Here is a 13,027-nt window from a genome sequence, read left to right on the forward strand (position 1 = left end):
GAGCCCTCAGAACTCCATAGGAGCCTTCAGAGAAAAGGAGATTCTGTTTATATTTTATCTGACTCTGTTCTCTTCCAAGACAGCATCTTGTGTTCAGAAAGCAATTTGAAAGCCACTTGATCTGAGCAAACCTCAGTTCTACCAACTGTTAAATGGATTAGTATAAGTCCCTCCTGCTTTCTTACATAGGACTTTTTTGCAAGGCACTCAGGGAAGGATTGAGTGTCATTATCATCCAGTCTTCTACAGTCTAGTGATCACACTTCTCAATTTATCCCTCCCCCTTCACCACTAGTGTTCCTCGTGGATTCCCAGATAGCAGCCAAACCTGCACTGAGCATGACCTTGGGGTGCCCATCAGGATGGTGTGTGGTTTCCCCAGCTGAGCTTTGTTTTCAAAAACTGTGGAACTCTGGGCTTGTCCTTCCACCTCTCCCTGGATCCTAATTAGAAGAGGAGGGGACTGCCTTCTCATTCTAAGAGGATCTCTACTTGTAAAGAAAATATTAAAGGATGTCTCTGGATACATCTGTCACCAATGCAGTAATAGTGTAAATTACTTATGTTAAAGAAATATAACAGTAGTAGGGAAAGAGAAAACTTAAATGTTTCTCATTTTCCTCAGCACTGATCAGACTGAATAGGGCAGGAGTCTATGTCCAGAGTCAACATCTAAATGGGAAAAGAGAGATGTGTTCCTCATCCTGATAAGATACAGATGTGTGTAAAGAAAGGCAAACCTGTTTGTTCGAATCCTACCACTATTTCAGAGTTTAGCTTGTGTCTTATTTTCTAGTCAGAGCCTTCTCCAATTAAACTATACTGAGCACTCTTTTCTCTGATCACCCACAACCCTACACTTTGTCTTTAATTTTAACACCTATTTTTTTCCTATTTTTTTCTTATGTGTGCAGAACCTGACTCTCTATATGACTAGCAGCTTGTTATTGTCTTCTTAATTTGTGTCTCCTATAGCTTTCTGCAAAACACTCATTGAAAAATCTATAGAACTAAGTTAAATTGCAAGGCAAAAAGGAATTGTACACAGGGATAGAATTTTCCTTAGAGTTGAGGGATAGGTTCCACTGATGTGGCTGTATTCTTTCTGTCCACATCCAAAAAGCTTCTATAAAAAATAAAACAAAACAAAACAGGTTTGCTTCTCAAATCTTTCAATTATTTCACAGATATTTATTGAAACCTTGTTATGCACCAGATATTATGCTCATTAAAATGCACGAGGACTGATAAATTTACCTTTGATAGCAGAAATGTGAATACATAAGTGCTATTTTTTCCATACACCTTAAAAAGTTTAAGTCACAAAGTTCAGTTTTTTTCCACATCACCTGGACCAAAGAGTCAACCCTAAGGAAAATCCTGTGACTTTTAAATTGTTAAAACCTAGACAAGATATTTGTATCTTGGTGCTTTCCAATGGAGAAGGGAAGATCAAAAACAAACCCTGTGTTGTCCCCAGATATGAGCCAGCCCTTCCTTCCAGCCCCAGGCCCTCCAGATACTTGGCCCTGCTAGAAAGGGCCCCAGGAGGAAGTGGAGAAGATCGAAGGCCTTGCCCTGTGCTCACTGGAACAGGTAGGACTCAGCCCTCTCCAGCACACCGCAGTTCAATCTTACTCCCTCAGAAGGGGAAGCTGCCCCAAGGAAATGAGAAGATCACTTCCAACACCATTTAGTGTAAGGAAATCTCAACCCAAATCATAGCCCTGTAGGGTCAATACCAATGAAGTAAATGTTAATGTGACAACGCACAGACGAAAATAATTTATTGTATTTTTAAATCCTTTTCTATTAAAGTTATTCATTATTTTCTAAAAATTACAATAAGGTTTATATTTGACGTGTAAAAAATAAAGAGGAAGAAGGAAAATTCACCTGTTTCACCAGTTTGAGGAACTATCCTCAAAATGAGACACTGAGTTACAATAAGAACATTCACATTGTCCAGAGTTCTGGGTCATAAAGAGATCAAGGCAAACCTCCCTGAGATATTTGGCACGTCCCCATACACAGCTGCCCCTCTTACTGGCTTCAAGGCCCATTTAACCGAGATATTGGGGCTAAGGAGCTCTCATTTTAAGACCACAAAACTCCTTCTCCTGGAAAATTACAACAAAATAATTTTCTCAAAAAAACAAATATTGTGTTCCCTTATGACAGGCAATTCTATATCTGCAAACAATCAATACGGTCACCAATATCTCCCATACCCTGCAAAAAAATTGGCATTAAGCTTCCAACAGTTCATTTCAAACAAAGAGTGGTTCTTCCTTTTTCACAACCATCTTCAATAAGATCCACGATCGATGCCTGAAGACACTGAATCCTACAGGAAGGCTGTTAACATTGGACAATGAAAAGCCAACGTGTAATAGCTGCAGCAGACAGTCAGTAGTCTTACTGATTCCCCGAGGAAAGTTTGTGAAAATATACATGGAAAAACTGTCCCAAATGATAGCAGTGTGTTCAAAACTCACAGGAAACCATGCTTCTGAAAGAGGGGTTTAGGAGTCACAGGAATAAAGAGGAAATGCAAAATAATTAAGGAACACACATCTTATTTCTGTAGTTATATATAACACAGTAACAGTAACATGCCCGCCCACGATGGTTTGCTAAGACATGCAGATCCAGGTGATGGAAGCAGACACAGAACCACACTGCTTAGGTCTTGTTAAGTGCCTTGCTTTTCCTCAAAGGCTTGCTTAGAGGTAGATCAAATATAATGGTGAGTGGGAAGAGGACTTCAGTGATCAAATGGTCCCATTCTCCCTCACCTCTTTGCCTGCGTCTCCCTGTGCTCTCTCCACCAGCACAGGTTAGCAGGATTCTGCCTAAAGGCCACCCTAGCAGTAAAGAGAAGGTGACCATAAGTGAGTGAAGGCACCTCATGCTTCAAGAACAGCAGTGATCTCATACTTCAAGGCCCAGCCTTTATCACTACTGGAAACAGCCGGGGCAGCTCTCAGGTGCCATTTTGCCAGACATCATAACTGTAGAATCAGGAGAAAAAAGACCATGTCCATTCCTCTAGTCATTTCGAGTCCTTCTAGGTTAATTCACAGGATCTTTTGTTTAAGACGAATGATTTCTCTTCATCTCACAACAGAGTGGGGCAGCACTTCCAGACCAACACAGACCAACCTCCACTGCTTCACTCTGAAAAGAAAATACAAACAAAGGTGTGAATGTTTTAAAATCATGGTTATTTTAAACATTTATATTTTTAGTTGACTTTATTGGACTTGAACATAAACTCTTATGTAAAATTGGAGTGCTTATAAATTCCTAACAGAGAAAGTTTACTCTTCAGTCAACACACACCCCACACACACACATGCACACAAATTCAAATACTTTTCAAAAGGCAGTAGCACATTGTTTGTTCATTTGTTTTGGTATAATTTGTGATAAACAACATTCTGATGAGGACTTTGGGATACCGAGGACATTGTAATTCAGTCCTTTTTCATAATCTAACTATAAAAGTACCTCTCTATTTTTTTCAGTTTTTTAAAAGGTGCACCACATATTATGAAAAATTCTGTTCAGGGAAATGGTGCAGACCTGGCCTGACTAAGGGAAGGGCGCCCATGCAAGGACCTGGGGACACTACACAGAGTCTGTACATTCCACTACAGGATTCTCACAGTTGACATTTGGGGCTAGATAATTCCTCATAACAGAGAGTTGTCCTATGCATTGCAAGTTGTCTAAAAGAATCCCTGGCCTCACCACTAGATGTTAGTTTAGTATCCCACATATACTCCCACTCCTAACAATTAAAAATATATCCAGACATTGTTAAATATCCCTGAGAGGGTGAGGGTACAAAGTTTCCCTCACTGAGAATTAGTGCTCTTTGGCTAAATGCTCCATTTCTTGAAGAATCCATAAACAACCAAAAGGTTTCCCTTGATGCCCAGATGGTCCTTTCAAGGATAGAACTCACACTGGCTTCTCTGCCAGCAACCAGCTCAACAGTTTACCCCAAAAATGTATAAACTAGATTCACTGCTCTCACTGTATAGAACTTTTTCCTCTTCTCTTTCACATGAATCCAGTTTTTGCCTTTGTTCTTCATTCAGTCTACTAGCTAACTCCTTACATGAGAAAAAACAGTACAAAATAACTAACCTATGCCCAAAATAACTCATGAGGTCCAAAATAAGCTGTTGTTTTACATTTGTAAAAGACTTCTCTGCCTTATCCTCAGGCCCCACCCACAAAGGAAGTGAAGAAGCTCGAAGATAGGGTAAAGGGGAGGGGGTTTGACCCATTGAAAAAATTCCTTCAAACTTGAGGGCATCATGCTAAGTGAAATAAACCAGATGGAGAAAGACAAATATTTCATGATGTCACGTATGTGTGGAGTTGAAAAAAAAAAAAAACTCACAGAAAAAGAGAGCAGATTGGTGGTAGTTTGGGGATGATTTGTTGAAAGTGGTCAAAAGGTACAAACTTCCAGTTATAAGTGATGAGGATGTAATATACAATATGATGATATAATTAACAATACTGTATGGTATATTTGAAAGCTGAGGGTAGATCCTACAAGTTTTATCAAAAGAAAAAAAATATTTTGTAATGTGAAAAAGAAACAACAAACTCCAAAGGAGTCACTTTTGCTAAGCCCCACCAAGACTTACCGCTTAACCTAACTGACACTGATGTCTCTACCAGGAATGGAATGTTACACCAATCTGTCTGGAATGTGCTGTAATTTGCCTGATAAATCAGCCTGATAAGACCCCCTGCCTTCCCCTAAGAAGGCAACCTTGTCTGAAAGAATCTACTCTTTTCACTTCCTTGTCCTACCTTCTTTCTGCTAATACAAATCTTTCTTCCATTTTGTACAACTCCTCAGAGCACTTATTTACTAGATGGGATGCTTCTTGATTCATGAATCATTCAATAAAGCCAATTAGATCTCTAAGTTTACTCAGTTGAATTCTTGTTCTTCAATAGTAACCACATAAGGTGATAGATGTGAACTGAATTTATTGTGTTAATTGTTTTGTCAATATGCATGTGTCAAGTCATTAAGTGTACACATTAAACTCAGTGTTGTAGGTCAGCTATATCTCAACAAAACTAGAAATAAAAATACAAATAAAAATTCCCTTCTGATTAAAATATTAAGGTACATTTTTATTTTTATAAAGCATCATAATATTCCTGCACCTAAGTCAAATAGTTGTTGTATTTCCAAATCAGAAAATGAATAATATGTACACACAAAATACCCCAGGAATCCAAATTACAATCCAATTTGAGGTTCTGACTCTAAAGTTCATACACTTACAAGCCCCAAAGAAACCATAGACTGGCCTTAGGGAATCCTTGGAATCTCTGAAAGTGTAAAAGCTTATGTAGAGGGAGGAGTATGTGCATTTTTTTTTCTGGGGAGACGGTACATGCTGTCTTCAAATTCTCTAAGGGACATATAAACTCCACAATTTTAAGAACCTCTGTTCTTTGAGGACTTAGAACATTATTTAGTGGGAAACTCATTGCCCAACTTATCACAGGAGGTAGAGGTAACCTGCCAAGCCCACAGAGCATGTGAACATGAGGAACTGGTATAAAAACCCTTTGGGTCTCACTCAGTCCCTTTCAGAGACTTCCTCCTGTCCCTGCCACAGCCATCTCTTCCTTTTCTTTGGTATTTGCTTCTTGACTCCTCCTTTGGTGTGCCTGCCATGTCTGGCCTCTTATTCCTTCCTCAGTTCCCAAATGGTCACTGCTCACCTTTCCATTTGAGATAGAACTGATTTTCATATTCCTGGAAATATCAAATAGCTCAAATGCTGCACGGGCATGCTCTGGAGAGTAGAAGTGGGGTCAACCCCACCCCACCCAGAAGAAATGTCTGAGATAAAGAGTATAATCTCCAGTAAACTCACTTCTGGGTATTTATTCAAAGAAACCCAAAACACTACTTTGAAGGGACTTGTGCATCCAGATGTTCATTGAAGCATTATTTACAATAGTCAAGATATGTTGGCAACCTTGGTGTCCATCGATGGATGAACAGATAAGGAAATGGTACGTATATACAATGGAATATTTCTCTGCCATAATAAAAGAACTAAATTTTGCCATGTGCAACAAGGATGGACCTAGAAGGTATTGTGCTGAGTGGAATAAGTCAGACAGAGAAAGACAAATGCTATGTGATTTCACTTATACAAGGAATCTAAAGAACAGAATAAATGAGCAAACAAAACAGAAAAAAACTCAAAGACACAGGAACAGAGGACATTTTGATAGTTGCCAGATGAGAGGGAGGTTGGGAATTTAAAGTACAAAATGGCAGTTACAAAATAGTCACAAGGATGTAAAGCATTCAGTAATATTGTAATGAATAGGTATGCTGTCAGGTGGGTACTAGACTTGTTGGGAGGAATCACTTCATAAGTTATATAAATGTCTAACCACTATGCTGTATATCTGAAAATAACGCAAAATAATACTGAACGTCAACTGTAATTAAAAAGTAAGAATTTTTTTTTTTTAAAGAGCACCATCTCCTGAGGAGCGTAAATCATTTAGCTCACGCTGCACCCCCTGGGCCTGAGGCAGAGCATGGACCTGGGGACATGTCTCTAAGGCTGTTTGGCCAAGTTTGAGGCCTTCTCAGAACTCTCCTCAGGCTTTGTCAGCAACCTGCCCTTTGTCCTACTCTGTGTGGGCCTCCCAACCTCAGAATCCTCTTAAGCTTTTCTAACCCTCCACCCACCTCCCTCACCTACATTTGGAAAGAGCTGGTAACCACAGTATTATGAGAGGGAGCTCAGAAAATGAAGACCAGCAGCTCCACCACAAGCATCTCATGCAGGGTGGACCTCCCTCTTTACGCAGGAGGAGGGGTCATAGGGTTTTTTCCTTCTTTCTTTTTAAAATTCTTGTAGAAGAGACATAATCCCTTCACTCCAAACATGTATGCTATGTGCCTGGCCCACAGACACACTTTATTTATTCAGATGCTCTGTGAGGAAAGTATTCATTTATGAGACCTTCCCAGCGAGCTAAAATTTAGCCTTCTAAGTCTCATTCTTTCTACTTATTTGGGAAAAACAAATCTTTAAGAACATCTATAACTTTCTGCGTTCATAGGCTGAGATTAATCTACTCTTACCTCTCATCACTAAGAAATACATGTCATCATAATAAATGTCTCTTCTGATGCTGTGCAGTAACATGTGCTTTATAATCTCTCTGTTCCACTTTTCTGATTCGAGGCTGCTGGCACTGTGCCTGGTGCTAACCACATCTTCATTTAATTTCCCATTTTTGTTCATTCAACTTGTATTTCCTACTACTCTTTGGTTTGTCGAAGGAGGAATGCACAAGGCTGAAGGGGTTAAAGAAAGATTTATCGTAGCATAGTAACAGCTGGCTGAGCCGAAGATGGTGTCAGCCCCAAAAGCGAGGAGACCTGAAACTTATATTGAGCTCGAGTCAGTTTTTTTTTGGTGGGAATATTTGGGGTGGGTAAATTGGCGGGAAAGGGAGGAGAGCCCGGTGAAGCAGGAGGTAAGCATGCAGTGTTACCAACCCGGATGCAAGGTCAGTTCCCACACAAAGGTAAGAGAGAAGTCTGGTTCTCACACTACAGGGTTGGGGGTTGGGGGTGGGGATAGGGCCCTCCGGGACATAATACCAATGTGCAGAGATGGTTTGCAGATGAGAAAATAAAATACCCTAGAATGTTGGCGTTCTGGGCTAACAAGGGCCAGTGTATCTCCAAGGGAGGAATCAGAAGTAGGTAATGAGAAGAGATGGAAATAAAGGCAAGACTTCAGTACAGCTGTGATGGACGGACATTTAAAAAGCTGTGGTCATTTTACTTCCCACCTTTCTTTTGCCAGGTTTTGTGCAGAGTTAAAGTTTTTCTGAGAAGCAGGCTGTCTTCTATGTTTATTACACATATTAATTTCCTTGTTCCATTTTTCGGTTTAAAAGTAGATGCGTACATTTATTATACTTTTCTAAGGAAAGAGACTAATTCACCTATTTATGCCCATCTGTTAATTTCTTAATGGACTCAGTGTCCTTCCACAGAAAAAGAGATAGATTCCCACACTGAGATAAGCTTTCAATGACTTAGCTATATTCCTTATTTCAAATTCTTCAGCACTCAATTCTTTTGTGAAGCCATGGTTTTCCTATGAAAGTTACAGTCATACCTTGGCGATTATCCATTTGGTTCCAGCCCACCACAATAAAGCAAGAATAGCAATAAAGTGGGTCGTTAATATAATATTTTTTCTGGTGAAGTGTCTTGCTTTCAATTTGTCAAAATCACAACAGCTGTGAAGCGCAATAAAGTGAAGCTCACTAAAATGAGGTATGCCTGTACGAATGATATTAGGAAGTGGATTATGGGGCTTAGAATGTGGGTGATTGCCAATACAAAAAGGAAACATTTAGCAATCCTCATCTTTGTAGTTTAATTATTTGTTCCACAATGTTTTTCTCAACTACTCTGTCTGCTCATGGAGGACAGGGACCGTGCAACCTCCACAGAGTGTAGAACATCATCTGCACAGAAATCAACATGAACTATCTGTCCCCAATCTGGTTTACTTATTTACCGTCACAATTCTGCCTTCTTAACTTGCTCAACTTACCGTACAGCAAGAGGGACTCTGGATCAAGCCCCAGAGTCTCACAACCAGACATGTTCTTATCATGGAAATCCTGCAGCAAAATGCCCAGCACTAACTCCTCACTCATCATATACTTCATAAAACCGTCATCTTCCGATGGAACCCCAAACTTCAGGTGGTAGGTTATTGTGGCGTTTTCACCACTGAAAAACAAACCAGAAATAGTAAAACATAACAACGACTCATATGGCAACTCAGGAAATAGGTTTTAGCAATAACATTTTTTTTTGTTCCGCGTATTCTTCTAAATACAAAATTGCAAAGGGTGCGCTGTTCTAAAAGAATCCTCTTCCATACATCCATCATGAAAAGTTCAGGTGGCACCAACCTCCTCCATCCACTTAGAACCTCTCCCCAAGGAGTCCACTGAGAGAGGCCATTGGAGGGAGAGACGTGATGCAGCTATTGTCAGTGAAGATCTGAGGGCTGGCATGTTGTCTGCCCCAACACCGGCCTTTACCTCCAAGGGAGGCCAGGGAAGCCCTATTCCCCTGTATTCCCTCTCCACGTTCTCAACTACACCTGTCCCTGTCCCGGCAAGTGCATGTTAGTCGGAGCTACTCGGTTTAGCCAATTCTTTTTTTAAGCTATAAAAATGTTTAGAGTAGGGTCCAAAGCCCTCTGCCATCATCTGGGTGCAGGACTCTTATGTTCCCACAGACTGCTCCATGTACCAGTCCCAAATCATACCTCCTTAATTAGTCCGCAAAGTGAGAAAACCTTTTCTGCCCCATCTCCCAAGGTTCCCAGCTTTGTAACTCTCAGGAAGGCGACCTAAGGAAAGGGAGTTCTAGAAATGTCTTCGTAAAACATATTTTTCCCATTTCCAAAATAAAAATAATCATAGGGCTATCCTCAGTTAATCAGTAACTTATACCATTTGTTAAATGCCACCCCAACATTTTAGTTTCTGACAATTATCCTATTACTTTGGTTTGAGAAGGCTCAGATTAAAAGCCAGCAATAAAATAGTTAAGAGGCAGTCATATCTGAGACTCTTATTGTAGGGCGAGTTTTATTTGTATAGACTTTTATATGCTGGTTCCAGTAGCGGAAGTTACCTCCGCTAAGGACAGGCAAAGAGTCCCCTCTTGTGGTCACAAGTCCCATAGGCTAATACTCTGACATTAAAGTGGCTGACAATTCAGTTTATAAACTACAACAGCCAAGAAATGTGCCAAACCCTGTGGTGACTGTATGACTAATATACAGTCAGACTCTAGAGAAACTCAGTTTCAAGGACACCACTACAGGCAAGCTGAAAAATGCACTTTCAAACTTTAAACCAGCAATTTTAGTTTGTAGGTGTTGTTCCCTGTGTTCCAACTTCTAATTATCATTAGTGATAGTCAACGTCTTGGCACGTAGCAACCCAGCACTCCCATGGGTTAGGACTGGGTTCAGCTTATGGAAAAGACTAGAAGCTGATTTTCAGAAAACCAGGCCAGAAGCTGAATGAGAGGATTGCTCTACCTAACCCAACCTAAGTAGCCCGTCCTTAATCCACCAGGTAGGTCACGGGGGAAATTTATGTAAGGCTGAATTCTAAGGAGAGAAGAGGGATTTTCAGGGAAGCAGAGAACCCTGTGGGCTTTGTCTCAGCTGCCCACCACTAGAATGGGTTCAGCAGCTGATGAACCAATGGGCATTTTCCCAAGTTCCTGTTGGGCTGGTCCAGGTCCGATGTCAGGATCCCCCTGTAGACACTTATGTCCGCTAGGCATGTGGTTGCCTCCTGCTCATGTGCAGCAACAGCCCTTTGGAGACAACAGCTTTGTTTTAACACTATTGAAACTCTGCCTGGATTTTTTTTTTTAAATGGAACAAAAATATTTCGCTGACAGAATTTCTTTATCTAAAATACTAAAACCTTTGGGTTTTCATAACAATAACTTTTAAAACCAGATTCTGTAACATTGTCTGAAGATTTCTAGCCACATTTTATTCAGTTTCTGATGGTTTTTTCCCAATGTCTACCCCAACCTGTTATGCAATCCCACCTCCTCTGGGCCCATAATAGGAAGCTGGATTCTTGGAAAAACCCCTCAGCCTCTGAGCATCACCCCTCTCTCTGCTCTGTCTCAGTCTTTGAGTCGCAAATTGCAGCAAATGCACAAAGGAAAGCATGCTGGTTCTGATTATGCATTTTTTCCTTATCTTTTGGCATTTTAATACCAGTGGTAGAGATTAAAATAAACAGTGTCAAAGATGTCAATAGAACGTAAGGCGCACTGGAGATCCACAAAGAAGGCGGGATAGTGTTCTTGCCAAGGCAACCTGTCACTGTATGCATTTTCAGACTTTAGGTCCATTTTGGTCCTAACCCGTTTTGCTATCAGCTGCTTCATGTGCTTCCCCTCCCAGGTCTACTTCTATTATGGTTTGGAAAATGTACAGTTTGAGAGGGGGAATCTCAATATAATTTTGCCTTTGATGTTCACATTCCAGGAGTATCTTAGGAATAGTAGATATTAGAGCTTAGCCATGTGAATCTTCTCCTAACAATACAAAAGGATAATCAAATGATTCCTCCATATACATATCCTTTCATATAAGTGTCTACTGACATAGACAAAAACATTTACGATTAGAAGGAAATTTTTAAAAGAAAAAATATATATGTGTGAGTATATACTATACATGTATAGTATATAAAGTATATATGGTAAATGCATGTACAGAAAAAATCACACCAAACTATTGATGGTTGTTCATTTTGTACAGGGAGTGGAATTCACTGTGCATATGGAATTGATCGGCACACATGGTGTCCAGGGATAGGAGGGAGGGGATGGGGGTAGAAGGTAGACTTTCCCTGTTGTACATATCTGTGTATTTTTTTAAATATTATATAAGGAACACAGATTCTTGTATTACTTGTGTTTCTCAAGATCACATGGATTCTATTATTTACATCACTTCACCATCTGAGATCTATTTCTATTTCTACCATTAGCTCATTTGAGTATCCACTGTAAAACAGGAATGGTATACCTGGGACCTGCTTTTCTCTGTTCCGTATGACCTTATCGAGTCATCTAATTGATCTGGGCTTCATTTTTCTCCTTTGCAAAATAAGGCAGTTGAGCTAGTTGGTGTCCAAACACCTTCCCAGCACTGACACTATGATTTTATGATTGGTTCCCTTTATGCTTTGAGATTCTGGAAGTCCTTCTAGGTTAAAAAAAATGGTGATGACTGTCACTTTCCAGTGAAAAAAAACAATACATAATGCTCCACGTTCTTACCTGAAGTCCACAACTTCCACTGAAGTAAAATAACGACTCAGAGACGAAGATGAATTGTACACATCTGTGAGCTGAAACAAATAGGAACAAATAAAATCACCACACACATTATTGCCAGATTGTATTGCATATCATCTGACAAAGCAAAGCTACTCCTAAACCAAGGAGATTCCATGCTAGCTAGAAATTAACTGATCTAGAGAGTCTGGTTCAAGAAATAGAGGATTGGGCCTAGGACCAACTTAAGTTCAAGTTCACACTCACGAGAACCTCATCTATAAAGATCAAGTGATCAGACCCAGTTTTTAACATCTCATATGTTGCCCTGAAACCCTGAAGACTTAATTGTGAACATGGTCAGCAGCCTGAGCCCACACAGACCCCAAGAAACATGGGATGGAGGGAACACTGCTGTGGCTGGGAAGACTGCAGAATAGGTCACTCAGGGCTTGCTGTGTTACTAGACAAGGGCTCTTCTCTCCTTTCTCCAGAGTTTCACTATAAGGAGAAAAAGCCATGCTAAGCCATAGATACGACACTTCCCCTGGAAAATGGGACCAAGTGGGGCTGGTCTATAATTGCAAAGATATAGAGTTCTTATTTTATGCATGAAATGTTGCCATCACAAAAAAAGAATGACACTTTTGTTCCCACTACCCAGGTTTCATGCCTTCACATGTCACCGATTTAAGTTCAGCGCTTTACTTTAAGAAACAAAACAAAGCTAAAGCTACTCCTACACGCGATCTGTGTTCCCTCCTCCCTCCTGCCCCTAATGGTAGCCACTGTCTGGATGTTGGCATGTTCCCTTTTCATGCATGTTTTTATAAATGTAATACTTCCCTGTGTAATCATAACAATACATAACTTAATTTGTGTTTGTACCATATCCAAATAAAAGGTACCATATTCTACGTAATCTTTTAAGACTTGCTTTTTTTCATTCAAAATTATGTTTGAGATTTGCCCATGTTACATCTAAATGGGGTCATTCCCTCTAATTCTTAACACCTGCATAAATTCCATTAAATTACTGTACCAACTTTCCCATTCGCCTCCTAATGGTCATGTGCATTGTTTCCA

At 40.1% G+C, this 13,027-nt stretch overlaps 1 protein-coding gene across 2 annotated transcripts in view; it reads right to left on the reverse strand.

The window, feature by feature from the left end:
* Positions 1 to 1,155: 1,155 nt before the first annotated feature.
* Positions 1,156 to 13,027, reverse strand: part of CUNH3orf52 (chromosome unknown C3orf52 homolog) — a 30,484-nt gene continuing 18,612 nt past the window's right edge. The window contains exons 4-6 of one of the 2 annotated variants that reach the window (XM_016150718.2): positions 11,945 to 12,015; positions 8,658 to 8,839; positions 1,156 to 3,180 (exon numbers count right to left, since the gene is read on the reverse strand). In XM_016150718.2, coding sequence (XP_016006204.2) covers positions 3,176 to 3,180; positions 8,658 to 8,839; positions 11,945 to 12,015 — 258 coding nt within the window. In that variant the 3' untranslated portion in view covers positions 1,156 to 3,175. Of the gene's footprint in view, positions 3,181 to 8,657; positions 8,840 to 10,306; positions 10,454 to 11,944; positions 12,016 to 13,027 lie in introns of those variants that run through there. The other variant, XM_036219373.1, reaches the window with a different exon arrangement.

The sequence above is a fragment of the Rousettus aegyptiacus genome, unplaced genomic scaffold, assembly GCF_014176215.1.
Source record: "Rousettus aegyptiacus isolate mRouAeg1 unplaced genomic scaffold, mRouAeg1.p scaffold_m13_p_4, whole genome shotgun sequence".
Classification (NCBI taxonomy): domain Eukaryota; kingdom Metazoa; phylum Chordata; class Mammalia; order Chiroptera; family Pteropodidae; genus Rousettus; species Rousettus aegyptiacus.